This window comes from Podarcis muralis, chromosome 15 (genome assembly GCF_964188315.1).
Source record: "Podarcis muralis chromosome 15, rPodMur119.hap1.1, whole genome shotgun sequence".
Taxonomy (NCBI): domain Eukaryota; kingdom Metazoa; phylum Chordata; class Lepidosauria; order Squamata; family Lacertidae; genus Podarcis; species Podarcis muralis.
This window is the reverse complement of record NC_135669.1, coordinates 2132260-2151570: the sequence shown is the minus strand read 5'-3', so window position 1 is coordinate 2151570 and position 19311 is coordinate 2132260. Positions and strand designations below refer to the sequence as shown.

Genomic DNA, 19311 nt, shown 5'->3' with positions numbered 1-19311 from the left:
GCCGAATCCCACGCTCACAGGCTTCTCCCACCTGTGATTTTTGATGGGTTTCCGCCTTCGCCATGGTGGCCAGACCCAGATTTCCACGGAGCTGATTCCTCCCGATCAGAGGAATCCAGCCATTGCCGGAGGCGCCTCCCCGGAAGTCCAAAACCTGAACGAATTCCTATGCCCCACAAATAACCCAGAGATGCATTTTAAATAAAAGGACACATTCTACTCATGTAAAAACACACTGCTTTCCAGACCGTCCACAGGCCTGATTTAAAAGGCAATTGGGCCAGAATCTGGCCCCCAGGGCTTACTTTGCCTACCCATGCTGTATATGTTTTCTTTTCCCCAGTATGTGTGTGTGTGTGTGTGTGTGTGTGTATAGTAAAATACATTTCCTAACAAATACAGTACAAATACCAACATGCTCTATATGGGGCTGCCCTTGAAGATGATCCAGAAGCTGCAACAAATGAAAAAATTGGTGAGAGGGGCAGCCTGATGGCACCATGTGTCATCCTGAAAGCACTGCCCTGGCTGTCAGTGAACTACTGGGTCTTATCATTACAATACAAAGCCATAAACTGCTTTAAACACAAGTACTATACCTAAAAGAGCACCTCTCTCAATACTGACCGTCTTGGGCCCTAAAATCAGCAAGGGAGGAACTGCTGGTGCTGCTGCCTCCAGGTGCTGTCCAATGGGCACTGACCTGCAATGGGGCATTTGGGGTAATAATTCTCTGTTATAGAATGCCCCCCTTGTGAGTTGTATCTGGCTTCTTCATTATTTATATTCAGAAATAAATTTTAAGCATTCCTCTTCACCAAAGCATTTGATGACCGAAATATATTCCTCCTAACAATCTTGAAATAATTTCCTGTGAGGTTATGTGACTGTTCATGGGCCATTGCCAAGGGCAGCTGCCCCCTTAGATCAATCAGAATCAATACAAATCTGAGGTTCTGACCCCCCAAAAAGCATGACCTGCCAACAAAAATCCTGGCTACACCCATGCTACATCTTTGTTTGTTTTGTATTGGTTTTCTGTTTTGTTAATTCATTTGATTTGTATGCTGCTTTTCCACAAAAAATCATGCTCAAAGCAGCTTAAATCAAACAGGAATGCATTTCAGTTAAGGAGCTTGTGGGTGTAATCTCAGAGCCTTTGTTTGTGATCCTTGGGAATTCTTAGAGAACAGGTGAGGTCTCTGCAGAATGGAGGCAGGCAAATGTCCCCATCTTCAAAAATGTGAAAAAAGAAGACCCAGGTAACTTACCAACCAATGAGCTTCACATCGATACCAGGAAAGGTCCTAGAACAGATAATTCAACAGTTGGTCTGTGAGCACTTAGAAAAGGATGCTGTGATTCCTAAGACCCAGCATGGGTTTCTCAAAAATAAGTCATGTCAGACAAATCTCATTTCTTTTTTCCATGGAGTTACATGGATCAGGGGAATGCTGTGGACGTAGTGTATATTGATTTCAGTAAAGCTTTTGATGTTCTTGTGAGGAAGCTGGTAAAATGTGGGGTGAACAAGGTGACTGTTAGGTGGATTTGTAGCTGGTTGACTGATTGAACCCAAAGAGTACTCATTAATGGTTCCTTATCATCCTGGGGAAAAGTGACAAGCGGGGTGCCACATGGTTCTGTCCTGGGCCCATTGTTGTTCAACATCTTCATAAACAACTTGGATGAAGGAATTGAGGGGATGCTCATAAAATTTGCAGATGACACCAAACCCGGGGGGGCGGGTAATGCTGCAGAATTCAAAATGACCTTCACAGATTGGAGAACTGGGACAAATATAAGGTTCTGCACTTAGGCAGGAAGAACCAGATGCACAAATATAAGGTGGAGGATACCTGGCTTACTAGCAATACATGTGAAAAAGCTCTAGGGGTCTTAGTGGACCACATGCTTAACATAAGTCAACAGAGTGAGGCAGCTGCAAAAAAGTTAATGCTATTCTAGGCTGCATCAACAGAAGTCTAGCGTCCAGATCAAGGGAAGTTGAAGTCCCACTCTATTCTGCCTTGGTCAGACCACACCAGGAATACTGTGTCCAATTCTGGGCACCACAGTTTAAGAAGGATGTTGACAAGCTGGAACGTGTGCAGAGAAGGGCAACCAGGATGATCAAGGGTCTGGAGACAAAGCCCTATGAGGAACAGTTGAGGGAGCTGGGTATGTTTAGCCTGGAAAAGAGGAGACGGAGAGGAGATAGGATCATGATGTTCAACTATATAAAGGGCTGTCACATGGAAGAGGGAACAAGTTTTCCCCCCTGCTGCTCTGGAGTGTAGGAGTCAAGCCAATGGCTTCAAATTACAAGAAAGGACTAAGCATCAGGAAAAGCTTTCTGACAGTAAGACCTGTTCAGCAGTGGAACAGACTCCTTCAGGAGGTGGGCTCTCCTTTCTTATAGTTTTTAAATTAGAGGTTAAATGGCCATCTGTCACAGATGCCCTAGTTGAGATTCCTGCATTACAGGGGATTGGACTAGATGACCTTTTGGGTTCCTTCCAACTCTACAACTCTACAATTCTATGATTCTCTAATTCTCTCATATATATGTTAGAAGGGTGATAGCCTATATTTCAAAAGCCTTCTGCAACATCACAACCTGTGTCACATGTGTTTATAAGCCTTGTGCTTTTTGCTCCAAAGCTTCTTAAAAAAATTATTATTATTATTATTTTATTTACAACATAGTCCACAACAACTCATACATACAAACCCACCACCATTGACAATTTAATTATCAAAATTAAACTCCTATCCCCTTACACAAAGAAAACATAAAAATAAAAGACTTCCTTTATCCTGTAAATGGCCTCCTTATTTACTTCTTGTGTACTGTTTCTTTTATATGTGATTATTACAATTTTTCCTAATTATGACTTAAAAAACCGCAAAGTCTCCTATAGAAATCAAACGAAACAAGTCCAGGTGTATATTTTGGGGCACTGATTGGTAAAGTATTCTCTGCATTTCCCCCATTCTTTTTGGAATTCTTGTCTACCTTGTCCCCTAATTGTCTCTGTTAATCTGGCCAATTCAGTATAATCTAATAATTTATCCTGCCATTCTTTTTTTGTTGGCACAAATTCTTTTTTCCAATTTCTGGCAATTAAGGTCCTCGCGTGCCTGTGGCATACAGGAATATTTTCCGATCCTCTTTTGCTATACCTGTGTCTGTTATTCCTAATAGGAAAGCTTCTGTATTTTTACGAAATCATATTTAAACATTTTTTAAAGTTCATCATATACTATATCCCCGAAGCTTTAGATTTTTTCACAGGTCCACCAGATATGTATAAGTGTCCCTTCTGCTGTACTGTACCTCCAACACAGGTTTGCTTTTGTTTTATGCATTTTAGCTATTTTGGCAGGTGTTAAGTACCATCTATAAAACATCTTGATTAAATTTTCCCCTAGTGCTAAGGCAAAGCTTCTTCTTTCTTCTTTCTTTTTTAATTATTATTAAGAATTTACTAATGCAACTTTTAATTGATTAATGCAGCAACATACCTACTCTTGGGATATGGGTGGCACTGTGGTCTGAACCACTGAGCCTCTTGGGCTTGCCAATCAGAAGGTCAGCAGTTCGAATCCCCACGACGGGGCGTCCCTGCTCCTGCCCACCTAGCAGTTCAAAAGCATGTCAAAGTGCAAGTAGATAAATAGGTACCGCTTCGACGGGAAGGTAAACAGTGTTTCCGTGCACTGCTCTGGTTCGCCAGAAGCGGCTTAGTCATGCTGATCACATGACCCAGAAGCTGTATGCCGGCTCCCTCGGCCAATAAAGCGAGATGAGCACCGCAACCCCAGAGTCGTCCCTGACTGGACCTAATGGTCAGCGGTCCCTTTACCTTTACCTACTCTTACTCCAAAAGCCAATACACGTTTACTAAGAGATAAGTTCTTCCGACTCCCATGAGACCTATTTACCTGGGCGGAAGTAGCATTAAACTTCATAGGAATTACTTCTGGGTAAGTTTACCTTTTTAAACATGGACAGCATTGCGCTGTTCATTAACGAATCTGCGCCTAACTCCAATGGAGAGACAAGCAGCTTGCTTGGATACCTGCGCCCGCCAGGAACCCAGGAGTCCTGCTCCGGCCCTAGTGGGCTGTCCTTTGTACACGTGACTCTTTTCGGTGCCAGGACGCGGAAGCAAAAGGCATCCTCCGGCACAGCAAGCGCATCATGCTGGGCCCCAGGAAGGAGGCGGCGGCGGCCCAGGTAGGAAAGGGTTAGTTCCCCGGCGGCGAGTTGGGAGGGGGTCTGCCGCGTCTCCCTCCCTCCCTGGGCTCGGCTGGCGAGGCCGCGTTCAGCACCACGGCCAGCGACGCGGCCCGAAAGGAGACCGGGAGGCCGAGCCCCGAGGACGAGGAGGAGGAGGAGGAGGAGGAGACTCAGTCCGAGGCCGATTGCAAGGGCTCCTCCGACCCCGAGAGAGAAGCTGAGCCGCTGCTAGGCAAGGCTGGACCACGTGGCCTTGGGCTGCCCTGGTCCATCTCCCTCGCCGGAGGACCGACCCCTGAGCTTCCAGCCTCTCTGCCCATTGGCCGTGCTGGCTCATTCCCAGGCATCTGGAGAGCGCCGTGCCGACTACCGACAGGCCTCTGGGGCTCAACAGTGGAATAGTAACAACCAGGACAACAATTCGCATTTCTGCAGCACCTTCCCGATGTTTGCAACTGCCCTCCCTGAGCTTATTAAAATTCTTACAACCTGACATTGCAGATCAGTACTGTCATCCCCTTAGAGCCAATAGGAAGCTCAGGCTGGATTGCTTAAAGCAGAAGTGCCTAACCTTTGGCTCTCCAGATGTTACTGGACTCCAATTTCCAACAGCCACAGTCATCATGGCCAATGGTCAGAGACTGAGCAGGTCGTAGCCACAACGACAATCTTCTATCCCCACTGTCAGAGGCATGATGCCTCTGAATGCCAGTTGCTGGGAAGCACACATGGGGGAAGTGCAATTGTCACATGGGGAGTGTGGTGTTGCATTCAAGTTCTGCTGGCAGGCTTTCCAATGGTAGAACAGAGTCCTGGACTAGATCGGTCCTTAGTCCGATCCAACAGGGCTTCTTACAAGTTCTGCAGTATCTGGAGGGCCACAGAATCTTCTCCCCTGGTGCAGCGAGATCCATGGATAGATATCCCAGTTTTCAAAGGGTTAAGAACAGCTGCAGGGAACCCAGTTTGACTTTGGACTTGACCACTAGTGGAGGAAGCTCTTTGCACTAATTTCCTGACTGAAGCTGCCTCCCATCCTCAACTCTGTTATCTGCACAAGAGGTGTGGACACCGGGAATAGATGTTGCACGAGAAATAATAGCTTAGACAGGACCTGCTAAACAAGAGTGCGTCTCTCTTCTGCATAAACACGCATACAAGTGCATTGTAAATTTCTTAAATATTACAAACAGTACCAGAGAACTCTTCTGTAAAAACAGAAAAGGGCGTTTCTGAACAGGAGAAACCAGCTGAAGGAACAGCAGCTGAGAACACCTTACTGTTAGAAACTGAAGTAGATAAAACTCACATTGCCACCCAGGAATATGACAACAAACCTCTTCTTGATCTTTTTAACACTCCTGAATTATATGCTAAATTTGAAATAGGGTATTTTATGTTATCACTGCAGTAAAATAAGCTGCAGTTTAAGAAGTAAATAAGTATTACATGTATTTCATTTGCCCCCACCCCAAAATTTTCATTTTGTGCAATAAAATTATTATTATTAATAATAATTTTATTATTCATACCCTGCCCATCTGGCTGGGTTTTCCCAGCCATTCTGGGTGGTTCCCAGCAGAATAGTAAAAACATGATAGAACATCAAATATTTAAAACCTCCTGTTACAGGGCTGCCAAAGTCAGATAGTTGTTTATTTTCTTGACATCTGAACAGAGGGTGTTCCACAGGGAGGGCACCGCTGCCAAGAAGGCCCTCTTCCTGGTTCCCTGTAACTCCACTTCTCACAGTGAGGGAACCACCAGAAGGCCCTCAGAGGTGGACCTCCATGTCCAGGCTGAGAGATGGGGTGGAGATGCTCCTTCAGGTATACAGGGCCGAGAAAAGAAGGGTCTTCCTCATGGCTTTAATGTTTCTGGAAAATTTATATTGCTTGCAAGTGACTATAAAGAGGTGGAAGGGATTTAGTTTGAGGCATTTTGAAGTTTAAAGTAGTACTACAGTACATTCTAAAGTATTATCTAGGGTTTCCCAAATATCTGAGTTCGTTCACACATGCACACCCCTGAACGTATAAAGTTGCCATTGACCCTGACCCATATTCTTAGAAAAGTAAATGAAAGAAAGTGTGCTGGTCCTGGGGGGGGGGGGTTACCGTGAGGCGTGGTCCTGGGTTGAGGGTCTGGAGACTATCCACCAAGGGGGAAGCGGGGGTCCAAAGCAGGAAGCCGGGCGTGGACGGGAACTCCGAAAGAACAGGTCTGGGTGCTGGCAGAAACAGGTTTCCAACGACGTTGCTCCTGCAACCTGGGACTGGGCTGACTGGCCTTTATCTCCTCTGGGGCCTAGGGCGGTCCTGGCCCACAGGTGACTCGCCTCTCCTGGCCTTAAGGCGAGCACTCCTCCTGAGAGAACTTAGTTCCCTCCGCCTTTCTGCCCTGAGCCTCTGCAGCTCAGGAGAGGCTGGAGGGTTACTGGACCCAGAGGCAACCTCACCTTCCCCTGACAGGGCGGGGAGAGGAGCACCTGCAGGCAATGGGTCCTCAATCACCCCCAGAGCCAGAGTGGATTCATCTGGTGTCTGCTCCTGAGGATCTGGCACAGGTGAGGGCCCTTCAGATTCAAGGCCCTGCCCCGGCTCAGCCGGCCCTGGAGGCGGGGACTCCTGTGCAGGCTGGGATTCCTCCAGTTCAGCCTCTGAATCAGATTCCCAGGCCATCACAGAAAGTCAAGAAATATCAATATATATTAAATGTTTATTAATTATCAATCACCATTGCTAGGGATCTAAAAATGTGAAAAAATAAGGAAGTAAAACAAGCAAAAACTATTCTTTATTTATTTATTAAATTCATATACTGTCCTAGGCCTCTTTTTTTTTAAAAAAAATGTTATTGGTTTTACAATTTAATTTTACATTCACACATTAAATAGAATCAAAAAGTGTAGAATTCTCCAAATTCTCAGACTTCCTCCCTTCCCTCTGTGGAGTCTGCTAATAACCATTTTCCACTGCATATCATATCGTCCTCTATTTAGCCTTAAAAGTCTATTTATATCCATGGTTCTTTTCACATTGCAAGTGTTACTTCAGTCCTGCTAATGTTTACAGTGTTCTCTTAAGTATGTTACAAAATTTTCCCAGTCCTTGTTAAATTTGTTATCATCCTGGTTCCTGATTTTTTCAGTCATTTTAGCCATCTCAGCATAGTCCATCAATTTTGTTGTCCACTCTTCTCTTGAAGGTGTTTTGTCTTCCTTCCGTATCTGGGCTGCCGTCGTCGCGTACATGAATAGTCTTTTATAATTCATTGGTATCTCTGCACCTAAAATTCCCAATAAAAAGGCTTCTGGTTTTTTAACAAAGGTTATTTTAAACATTTTTTTTAACTCATTGTATATCATTTCCCAATATGCTTTTATTGCCTTACAAGTCCACCACATATTATAAAGATGCCCTCTTTTACTTTACATTTCCAACATATATTTGAACTAGTCATGTACAAATTTGCTAGCATACTAGGAGTCAAATACCATCTGTCCATCGTCTTCATATAATTTTCTTTCAATGTACTGCATGCCATAAATGTTAAATCCTCTCTCCACAGCTTCTCCCATGAAGAGTTGAATATTGTATCCAAAATCTCTTGCCCATTGTATCTTTACTGATTTAACCTCTTCATTCTAACAACCTCTTATACATTTTAGATAGTGCTTTTACTTTATTTTGCAACAATTCATTTTCAAAGCTTGTGATTTCATTACTGAATCCATTACTTTTATCCTTTTTAAATACAGTACATCATTTAATTGATGGTATTGTAACCAATCTGTTAATGACTCTCTTATATCTTCAAAATTTGTTAGTTTCAATTAGTTTACCTTTTCATACCATAGATATGCATGCCAACCAAATCAGTTTTCATGACCTTCCAAATCTAGAACATCCATATTTTCCAATGCTATCCATTCTCGAAGCCAGCAGAGGCAGGACGCCTCATAGCATAACCTCAGATCTGGCAGGGAGAAGCCACCTCTTTCTTTAACATCTGTTAATTACATATTTTATTCTTGGTTTCTTCCCCTGCCAGATAAATTTAGAAATATCTTTCTGCCATTCTTTAAAGTGACCTGTCCCACTGATAACAGGTATTGATTGGAATAAAAACAACATGATTGGCAATGCATTCATTTTTATAACCGATATTCTTCCCCATTTGCCCGCAGGTCAGACCAATTCACAAGATAAAATTACAATATAAAAACACAAAATACATAATCAAAATATAAACAGAAACAGCTGAATAACCCCCCAAAACACTTAAGAACAGTTAAAACAATTTTTTTTAAAAAACTACGATCAAAAAGCAGTTTAAAAGAATGCAAACAGAACTCTCTGCTGGGCTGCAGGAGTCCTTTTGTAGTCTGTCAGGGGCCCTAGGCCTGGTGAGAGAGGCAGGAGCAGGACCCACACACTCTCAGCAGCTGTTGCCATACAGAAGTTTCTCAATGCCCTTTATTCGTAAGGCTCATTGTTCTGAATTAATGCTTTTGCCTAATGTCTTATAAGCATATTTGAATATTGTATCCAAAATCTCTTGCCCATTGTATCTTTACTGATTTAACCTCTTTACTCCACCCCAGGCCTTTTTTGACCTGGATATTTACTTAGCCCCTTGCACAGTCCCATCAAGGTAAAAGGCCCCTGGACGGTTAGGTCCAGTCAAAGACAGCTATGGGGTGTGGCGCTCATCTCACTTCAGGCCGAGGGAGCTGGTGTTTGTCCACATACAGCTTTCCGGGTCATGTGGCCAGCAGGACTAAACTGCTTCTGGCACACAGAAACACCATTTACCTTCCCGCTGCAGCGGTACCTATTTATCTACTCATGCTGGTATGCTTTTGAACTGCTATGACCGGGGGGGGGGAGTGATATTTCCACTGAGCTACAGTCTTTCCCCATAATGGAGGTGGGAGGTTGAGGATGAGTAAGAATTGCTCCCCCATAGAGATCAGAAAGTTCATAGCAGAGGTGGGACTGTAATAGGAGGTCTTCCTGATTCATAGCTCCTACACAGCACCAGCATTGTCTCTCCTTGGCTGAAATGTGACTTCATTACTTGGCTTTGTGAACTTGAAGAGTTTGGATTTGGATTTGATATCCCGCCTTTCACTCCCCTTCAGGAGTCTCAAAGCGGTTAACAATCTCCTTTCCCTTCCGCCCCCACAACAATCACTCTGTGAGGTGAGTGGGGCTGAGAGACTTCAGAGAAGTGTGACTGGCCCAAGGTCACCCAGCAGCTGCATGTGGAGGAGTGGAGACCCGAACCCGGTTCCCCAGATTACGAGACTACCGCTCTTAACCACTACACCACACTGGCTCTCTTGTGACAATCCAAAATGCTGATACAATGGCTGCAGTTTTTCCTTTCTAATTCATTTATATCCCTTGTCGCCTCCCCCCTTTTTTTACTTTTTTAATGTAGTTCAGCTTGTAGTCTGGCTGCCTGAAACACAGAAGAGATGTTGCTAGGGGAAGTCTCCAAAGACCTTCTGACTCGGCCACTGACCCGGAATGAAGTGTTTGCTGTTCTCCTTCGCCTGACTGTCTTTGGGGCTGCCACCTACTTCAGCATCAAGTGGGTATCAGATGCCTTGGACCCAACCCGTAAGCAAAGGATACAGCTAAAGAAAAAGGTATATACATGGAACTTACCCACAAAGTCCACTGTGTGTGTGCACCAACTGGGCTATAATTTTGGAATCCTAAAGTGGTCACAGATCTTGATCACTGATATTCTGCTGTGGTGAATACCTCATATGTTCTCCCATAGCAGCACACCCACATGCCAATAATCGGGGGGGGGGGGGGGTCGGGTCCTATGCATGGCTTTAGCACAATTTAGCACCACTGTAGCTTTCAATGACAGGCTGGTCTATCTTTCTATTTTTTTCTTGTTTCTTTGTCTCTGCTCATCTTTCAACAACAAATGGACAGTAGCCTCCAGTCTTTTGGGGCCCGGGGTCACTTTTAGAATGTAAGGAACTGTTGCAGGCACCAAAAAAACACACATTTCACATTGATACCCACACCCACATGCAAAGCAAATGAAACACAAGCAAAAGAAGGCAAGGCCCCCAACCAACCTCCCTCCTGGTTTTATTTTTTGTTGTTTTGGCTTTAACTGAGATTTTGTACACAACGTAGATATATTTTTATATGAGTTTACAGTAGATAAATATAAAATGAACTAACTAAATACTAGGTAGCTAACATTTAAAAATATCTGTGTGAGAGGACAAAGGAGCTATCTCCTTATGGGATAGTTTCCAGGTGTATATTACTTTCGTAACTTAAGTCTCCCTTCTGGGATCCATTTGTGAACAGAATGTGTGAGTAAACTCTTTTTATACTTTTATAGAAGACTGTGTTGCATCTATCTTTTTATGACGGACTACTTTACCTAAAGGGGAAATTACCAAGGAAACTTATTTTAGAGGCTTTAGCGAGCCTAAGCAAACACATCCTCTCCGAAAGTTTAAAAAGGGGAATGTTACTCTACTAAATTGTAGAACTTGTTAACACAAGTTGGAAAGGATATAATCAAACAATATATCCTCTGCTGCATCCCTGAACGTTCCCACAATAGGCATGATGCTCTGAGAGAAAAATACCATCTACCAGAGGTGGCCCTATGGCAATACTTGCAGCTACATCTTTTAGTAACTTTGTTTGGTCTAGTGGCCTGCTCAGCATCTGAGACACCCAAAATTTGGAGCAATTGGATAATTCATTTGAAACAAAAAAGCCAGCAATTACTTTTTATAGGTATTTATTATCAACAAGTAAGTTTGATATACAGAGTTTAAGAAATGACTGGAATAAAGAGTTGGAATGTTCACGATTACCTAGACTAGGCATGTCCAACAGGTCGATTGCGATCTACTGGTTGATCGTCAGGAAGTTTCTGGTCAATCACCAGTAGATCGTGTGTTCTTTAGTGATCGCCAGCCTCCCCGTAAAGCTCCCCGTAAAAAAAGCTCAACAACTCTTCTCCCCTCCCAAAAAAAGCTCAATAAACATGGGCAATTGAACGGAGAGCTCCTTCCCTCTTGCTGACAGAGAGCTCACCAGTATGTGTGTGAGTGTGTTGTGCGGGATGGCTGGATGGCTCCCCCTCCTTCATGCCGACAAAGAGCTGGCCAGTATGTGTGTGAGTTTGCATGTGTGCGTGAGATGGCTCCCCTTCCCTCGAGGATGTAACAGGGATGCTGCCCTGTGCCTATCAGAGACTGGATCCTAGCCTACACCCTGCTTGGTCAAAGGGGGATGCAGGCTGAGACTTGGGCAGTGCCAGGGGGCAAATCCAAGGGCTGACCATGGGCTTCCCTTGCCCATTTAAGCAGCCCACACCTGGGACACTCCCTCTTCCTTCCCTTCCCTTCCAGTGTGGATCTCTGTAGGTCTCCTGCATTGTGACTAGGAAAGTCTTAGATCTCGCCTGGGATCTCATCCTTCTTTGCCCGCCTGCTTTTTGTATCCACGCTGCATCATGCAGGCAAGAGAGGAACAGGCGTCTGTCCCGGTTTCTGCATTTGCCAGGATTCATCGTTGCAAGGGAGCTTGGGAAACTGAGTTCACTTGCATGGTGAGTAGTTCCTTTACGAGGGCTGAGGATCCTGGGAAACTGGGGGACTTCCGGTGGAGCGCGACTCTCCCGCAAGCGGGGATTTTACCGCAAGGTGAATCCCGTGCTATTTTGGATAAAAAGGGGTGCTACAGGGCGTGGTAGCCCCCGATTTAAACCCCTGGGAGGTTACCCAGAGGAGCAGGTGCCCAGCGAAGCCAGGAGCAACCCGCCCGGCTGTCAAGTAACCCTTAAAAAGGGCGAAGAGAACGGCGGAGCGGGGAGCGGGCTAAGGGCAGCCAATTTCTATATCCAAATAGCGAAGCCCTGAGCTTGCAAGAGGAGCGTTTCATTCTCAAAATAGAAGAAATTCGGACCAATTTGGATTATAATTTGGATGTTAATTAACTAAGGAAGGATCCGGAGCAGAAAGCAAAAGCGCGGAGTTCAGCTGTCATCTGCAATCAATACAGACGCAGTGTAGTGTGCAGAGCAGCAAAAAGAAAGTGAGTTGCCACTGGCAGATACTGTTTCCTTCTCTCTCTGAACTCTTCTAAAAAGTAACATCCTTAGAAGTTACAAGCTTTAAGGTATATTTAAAGCTAAAAGGGAGAGCAGAAAGTAATGATTACAGTCATTTTGAGGTCTTTGTTGCAGCGGAGGGGAGAAATAATGGCGAACAGCTACTTTCACTTTTAAGAGAACAAAGAATAAAGAGCAGCGGAACGGAAAGGGAACTTCCGACTCCATTGCAAAGCTTCTGTTTGAACAGCAGCATAGCGGAAAAAAGAATTTAAACGGTCTGTAACCCCTCATTTTTTCTTTTTGACTATTTGGTTTTTATGGTTGGTCCCTATTATAAGCCCACTATTATTGGAAACTGAGAAGGATTTTCTTTTTAACCTCTCCTCTGTGTTTTTCTCTTAAATTTGGAACTTCGAAACTGGCAACCATTATACAACCCTAATGGAAGGAATGGAACATTACAATTTGTTTTTCAAGATTTTTGATTTGAAGCATAACAACTGAATGCGGCCTGTGTTCTTTTAAAATTATAAAGTGACCTGTACTTACTTTTAAAATTATAAAGTGACCTGTGCTTCCTTTTTTTTCCCTTCTCATTGGAGTCTGCTATTTTGTTTATGAGTCTTACCTCTGGACTTTGGGTATTTAGGTACATTATGGAAAAGAGTGGATAACTGGATAGAAATTTGGGGAAAAGATTTTCTCGCCTGCTTTTCTGCGGATCATTTTTGTCTATTTTTTGGTTTCTTTTTTTTCTCTTCTCTATCTTTTTTTGGAATTTGGACATACTTTTTTATATTGGTCTTTTCTGGATTATTTTGTATCTTTCATCCTCTTTCCTAATATAACAGTTGATTGGGTGGCGAAAGGAGGATTTAATTAATTTATAAGATACCTCTCCCTACAAGAATAATTTGGATTTACCGGTGGGAAGTCTACGTCCTTTAGTGGCCTAAATTAATTTACAGTTGAACATATACTTGGAATATTATTCCATTTGGAGATAGCCTAATTGGTGGCAAGAAGACACGTATTATATTTGTCGGGGTGGGCCCCCCAAGGCGAATATTCGATGGAATAGCCTAATTGGTGGCGAGAAGATTTAATTTGGAGCATTTGGAGCCTTTTTTATTTTCTTCTTTGTATATTCTGTATTAATTTGATAAATTATAAAAACTGAAAATGGCACATCAGGCAAAAAAAGGGGCAGATGGGGGAACACCAGCAGAAAGGAAAGGGTCTAAACAAGAGTCAGAATTCAGAACTTAAATTTTGAACATGTTTGCGGAAATTAAACAAAGTGAGAAGAACTTAGAATCCAAATTGGAATCAGTTAATAATAAGATAGGGAAAATGGATAAAAAAATTGATGAGACAGTCAATGAACTTAAAGGGCAAATAAAATAAGTATCAAAGAGGGCATTAGCTGCTGAGGAAGGTTTAAAGAGGACAAAATTAGAATTGAAAGAAGTAAAACGGGAAGGAGAAAAGCGTAAGGTGGAAATGATGGAATTAAACAAATCACAAGAAGAAATTAAAGATGCGATTGCGATGAATGAATTGAGACAGAGGGAGGTGAATCTGAGGCTGAGAGCCGTCCCAGAGATACAGAATGAGAATATCAAGGAGAGGCTGATATCAGAATTGGCTAAATGGATGGAATTACCAATAGAGGAGGTAGCAAAGACAGTACAGAATGCATTTAGAATGAAAGTAAGAACAACTAAGGCAAGGAAATTCACAGGAGACTGTTTAATCACCTTTAAAGATAGGGAGATGATAAATTTGATATTGCAGAAAAACAGAGAGAAAAGATTATACATAGAAGGAAATTACATAATCATATTCAAAGATATACCGATAAGATTGTTAAAACGAAGAGAGCCATATAAGCCATTGGTGCAGATTTTGAAGAAAAACAACATTGACTTCAAATGGGAATTTCCAGAGGGAATTTCTTTTTTTTTTTTATAAAAGCAAAAAGCACAGACTGTTGAATCCAGAGGAAACAGGAAAATTCCTGAGAAAGTACAAGAACCTAAAAGTAGGAGATGGAGAAGAAGGAGAAGACAAAGGAGCTGGAGCTAAGGATGAATCAGAAACAGATGAAGAAGAGGAAGATCATGAGAAAAAGGCAGAAGAGGATGAAGAGGAAAAAGGAGAAGAAACAATCAGATCATAAAAATTAAAATAAAATAAAATAATTTAATTGGAAATCATCATGTCTTTAAAATTTTGGAATTGGAATATTAATGGGATGAATGAGGGGAAAAACGGAATAAAATTGAACAATTTTTAAAGAAGAAAAATTTGGACATCATATGTTTACAAGAAACACACGTCGCAAGAAAACACAGAAAATTTTTAATTAATAAAAGATTGGGAAATGAATTCATATCTTCAGATAAAGAGAAAAAAAGAGGGGTGGTTTTATATATAAACAGTAAAATTGAATCAGAACAAATTTTTAAAGATGAAGAAGAAAGAATGATAGCAGTCCGGATCAGATGGCAAGGCGAAAGTTTGATAATTGTTGGGATCTATGCACCTAATGGAAATAAGACAAATTTCTATAAAACTCTAGAAGAAAAAATATTCGAATACATGGACCAGAAAATTATAATAATGGGGGACATGAATGGAGTGGTCTCATTAGTGATGGACAGGCTAAGAAATGGACTAAGTAAAGAGGGGAAATTACCTAAGACTTTCTTCTCAATGGTTAAGAACTGTAATTTGATAGATATTTGGCGACTAAGACATCCACCTGAGAAACAATTTACTTTTTTCTCAGAACCAAATCAATCAATGTCGAGAATAGATCAAATATGGGTGTCAAATGAATTGACTCCAAGAATATCACAAATTGAGATCCAACCAAAAATAATTTCAGACCACAATCCAATAAAATGGAAATAAAAGGACTTGAAGAAAGAACTTTTAGATGGAGAATCAATGATTACCTATTGAATGACCAAAAAGTCATAGAAAAAGCACAAAATAAATTAACTGAGTATTTTGTGGATAACAGTAACAAAGGTACAAAAATGAGTATTGTTTGGGACGCAAGCAAAGCAGTGATGAGAGGCTTCTTCATTCAACAGAATTCATTGAAGAACAAAAACAGAGAAAAAAGGAAAAAAGAAATTTTAAAGCAGATAATGGACAATGAACAAAAATTGATCAAAAAACCACATAATCAAAAAATAAGACAAGAAATTAAGACTTTGCAAACACAATTTGCAATGATAATAAATAAAGAAGTCAAAATGAATATCAAAATGCTAAGACAGAAAAACTTTGAATTTGCGAACAAATCAGGAAAATGGCTTGTGTGGCAAATTAAAAAAAGAAAGGAACAGAATACGGTGAATAAGATCAATACCAATGGTGAAGAAATTGACAATCCAAAAGGTATTAGAAAAGGATTTCTAGACTTTTATAGGCAACTATATAAGAATAAAGAGAGAAATAATATGAGGAAAATAGAACGATTCTTGAAAGAAAAAAAGGTGCAAAAGATCCCTGCAGAAAGAAAAGGACAACTGAACGCCCCAATAAGCAGTGATGAAATAAAGGAAGTAATAAAAGAATTGAAGAGGGGGAAAGCGCCAGGACCAGATGGATTCACATCAAGATATTATAAAGAATTGAGAGATGTGTTGATGACACCGTTGAAAGAAGTCATGAAGAATATCTTAAAAGAAAGGGACATTCCGGAAACCTGGAAAGAAGCATTTATTACATTTATCCCCAAACAAGATTCGGATTTAACGCAAGTGAAGAATTATAGGCCTATCTCACTACTGAATACAGATTATAAGATATATGCAGGGATTCTAGCGAATAGAATAAAAAAGATCTTACAAGAAATTATACATGAAGATCAAGCAGGTTTTCTTCCTGGCAGACAGTTGAGAAATAACATAAGAAACATAATAAATATTTTGGAATACCTGACTGCCAGGAATGAAAAACAAGTGTAATGGTTCTAGGGGTTGCTTGTGCGTAAATCGGCGCCACACCTGGCTGGTTGCCTGAGTGAACCCTTTCTGTCTGGACAGCCACTCGCCCGTGGCTGTCTCAATCGCTGGCAGAATCCGTCAGTGGGCATTTCTTGAACTTCTTCCAGCAAAGAAGCTCTTTGACGCCTAGTCTCCACCTACTTTCCCTGTGTGGAAGCCTTCTACGCAGGGAGGGTGTGGGCATCGGAGGACCCGTGCTCTCCCCGCTGGTCCCCGGCGAGGAGTCTTGGAGCCACCTCACCAATTCCCCCATCTGCCCCCCTTCTCCACTGGTGCTATGCTGATTTCCTTCCCCAGAAGATGTGCTGCTTCTCTCCCTCCCGGCACGCTCTCCGGAATCCCTCTGGAGCCCTCCCTCTCCCTCTGGCTCCGATGGCAGTTCCCTGACATCCACCTCCTCCCCAGGACCCCCTCCACCCCCGGCGCGATTTTCTGATACAACCTCGTCTCTTTCCTCGGCCGACGATGCGGGGAATCCCCTGAAGGAGCTGTCACCATCCTCAGAGGATTCAAAACCAGCCTCCCACCCGCTCCAATCTCTCCCCGCAGAGTGGACCTCCCAGTCTGATTCTTCTCCCTCTGACACCTCACCTCCCTCCTCTTCGGAGGCAGGAAAACCCACAAAGTCCCCTTTGTCGTCTGTGGTTCCAGATTCTTCCTCCCAGAATCTCGCTAGTGGTTTTGGCTTATCCGGGAACAAACTGTGGAATTCTTCCACCAGATACCCGTCATTGATTGACTCAGCAGGGACCCACGTGTTTTCTGACATGGGTTCTCCCTCCCAAGCTACCAAGTACTCCACCTGGCGACCTCGCCACCTTGAATCGAGGATTTCCGTGGCTTGGTTGTGGTGTTCCCTCTCCTCTACCCGCGGGTGGGTGGTGACTCCTCCCTCCCGCCCCGGAAACTCTTGCCCCTCCCTGTACGGTGTGAGTAGGGACCTATGGAACACCGGATGTATCTTCATGCTGTCTGGCAACTTGAGTTTGAACGCCACTGGTTCACCTGCTGTGTTACCTCAAAAGGCCCCAGCCACCTTGGCTGCAACTTCTTGCACCCTCCCTTTAGGGGACAACCACACCCGGTTTCCTACCCGTATGGCCTCCCCCTCCCTACGGTGCTTGTCCGCCTGCCTCTTGTAAACTTCCTTGGCCCGCTCCAAGTTCACCTTGAGTTGTTGGTGCAAGGCCTCCATTTCTTCTACAAACTGCTCGGCCGTGGGTACACTCCATGCTTCCTCCCCCCTCCCCAGGAAGGCCCTGGGGTGACACCCATAATTGGCCATGAACGGGCTCATTCCCGTGGACACGTGTTCAGCGTTATTGTACGCAAATTCAGCCAAAGCTAATTTCTCTATCCAATCGTTCTGTCTCTCGCTGACGTAGCAGCGTAGGTATTGCTGGAGTATACTGTTCGCTCTCTCTGCTTGCCCGTTGGTTTCTGGGTGTCTGGCCGTCGAGAAGCTCACCTCTACCTGTAGCAAGCTCATGAGCTTCCTCCAGAACCTGGAAGTAAATTGTTTCCTGCGATCCGAGATTACCCTTGAGGGATCCCCATGCAGTCTGAAAATGTGATCCACAAACAACCGGGCTGTCTCCTCTGCTGTCACCGCGTGCGAACAAGCTATGAAATGGCACATTTTTGTCAGTAGATCGACTACTACCATGACTGCTGTCTTCCCCTTTGACTTGGGCAAATCTGTCATAAAATCAATGGACACCACCTCCCAGGGCCTTCCCGGTGTAGGTAAGGGTTCCAGTAACCCTGCGGGGGCAGCCCTCTCTCCCTTTGCTCTCTGGCATCGGTCGCACCCCCGTACATATTCCCGTACGTCTTCCCTCACCTTTGGCCACCAGAACTGCCTGGTGACGAGCAGCATGGTCTTGTGCTGTCCAAAGTGCCCAGCTGTTGGGTTGTCATGGAGCTGTTTAAGTACCTTCCCCCTCAAGGTCTCCCCCGGTACATACAGTGCCCCCTTATAGTACAGTACCCCTTCCTTTTTCTCAAACCCTCCATGGTCTTCCCTTTCGTCCCGGAGTTCCCTGATTTTTGCTTGAGCGAACGCGTCGTCTCTAGTAAGCCCTGCCAGTTCTCGTTTCCCAAGCAACGTTCCCCCCCACACCCACCGGTCCTCGGGAAACACGTGTCGGGTTTCCGGTGGTCCCTCTTCCTCCAGGTATTCCGGTTTCCGGGAGAGAGCATCTGCTCTTATGTTTTCCTCTCCCGGCACGTATTGGCTCATCTTGCTGCCTCTCCGGGGCTACGCGCAAGCAACGTCAGGGACTGACGGATTGCTGTAATGGTTCTAGGGGTTGCTTGTGCGTAAATCGGCACCACACATGGCTGGTTGCCTGAGTGAACCCTTTCTGTCTGGACAGCCACTCGCCCGTGGCTGTCTCAATCGCTGGCAGAATCCATCAGTGGGCATTTCTTGAACTTCTTCCAGCAAAGAAGCTCTTTGACGCCTAGTCTCCGCCTACTTTCCCTGTGTGGAAGTCTTTTGCACAGGGAGGGTGTGGGCATCAGAGGACCCGTGCTCTCCCCGCTGGTCCCCGGCAAGGAGTCTTGGAGCCACCTCACCAATTCCCCCATCTGCCCCCCTTCTCTACTGGTGCTACACTGATTTCCTTCCCCAGAAGATGTGCTGCTTCTCTCCCTCCCGGCACGCTCTCCGGAATCCCTCTGGAGCCCTCTCTCTCCCTCTGGCTCCGATGGCAGTTCCCTGACAACAAGCTATCTTAATGTTTGTAGATGCAGAGAAGGCCTTTGATAACATTGCTTGGGATTTTATGCTCAAGAATTTAGAATGTATGGATGTGGGAAAGGAATTCTTCAATGGGATTAAAGCTATATATACAGAGCAAAAAGCAAAATTGATTGTTAATAATGTTGTTACGGAAGATATCAAAATAACAAAAGGAACCA

The 19311-nt window shown here is 43.8% G+C and overlaps 2 protein-coding genes across 5 annotated transcripts in view; one reads left to right on the top strand and one right to left on the bottom strand.

Annotated features, from left to right (window-relative positions):
- Positions 1-4160, bottom strand: part of PIWIL2 (piwi like RNA-mediated gene silencing 2) — a 94225-nt gene extending 90065 nt beyond the window's left edge. The window contains exons 1-2 of the mRNA XM_077919319.1: positions 4001-4160; positions 1272-1307 (exon numbers count right to left, since the gene is read on the bottom strand). The gene's annotated coding sequence lies outside the window, so the exon portion shown is untranslated. The remainder of the gene's footprint in view (positions 1-1271; positions 1308-4000) is intronic.
- The window catches only part of LOC114585808 (outer mitochondrial transmembrane helix translocase), a 46063-nt gene continuing 30588 nt past the window's right edge, over positions 3837-19311 (top strand). For 2 of the 4 annotated variants that reach the window (XM_028708696.2, XM_028708692.2), the window contains exons 1-2: positions 4192-4243; positions 9695-9905. In XM_028708696.2, the coding sequence (XP_028564529.2) occupies positions 9732-9905 (174 nt within the window). In that variant the 5' untranslated portion in view covers positions 4192-4243; positions 9695-9731. Of the gene's footprint in view, positions 3991-4191; positions 4254-9694; positions 9906-19311 lie in introns of those variants that run through there. The other 2 variants (XM_077919326.1, XM_028708693.2) reach the window with 2 other exon arrangements.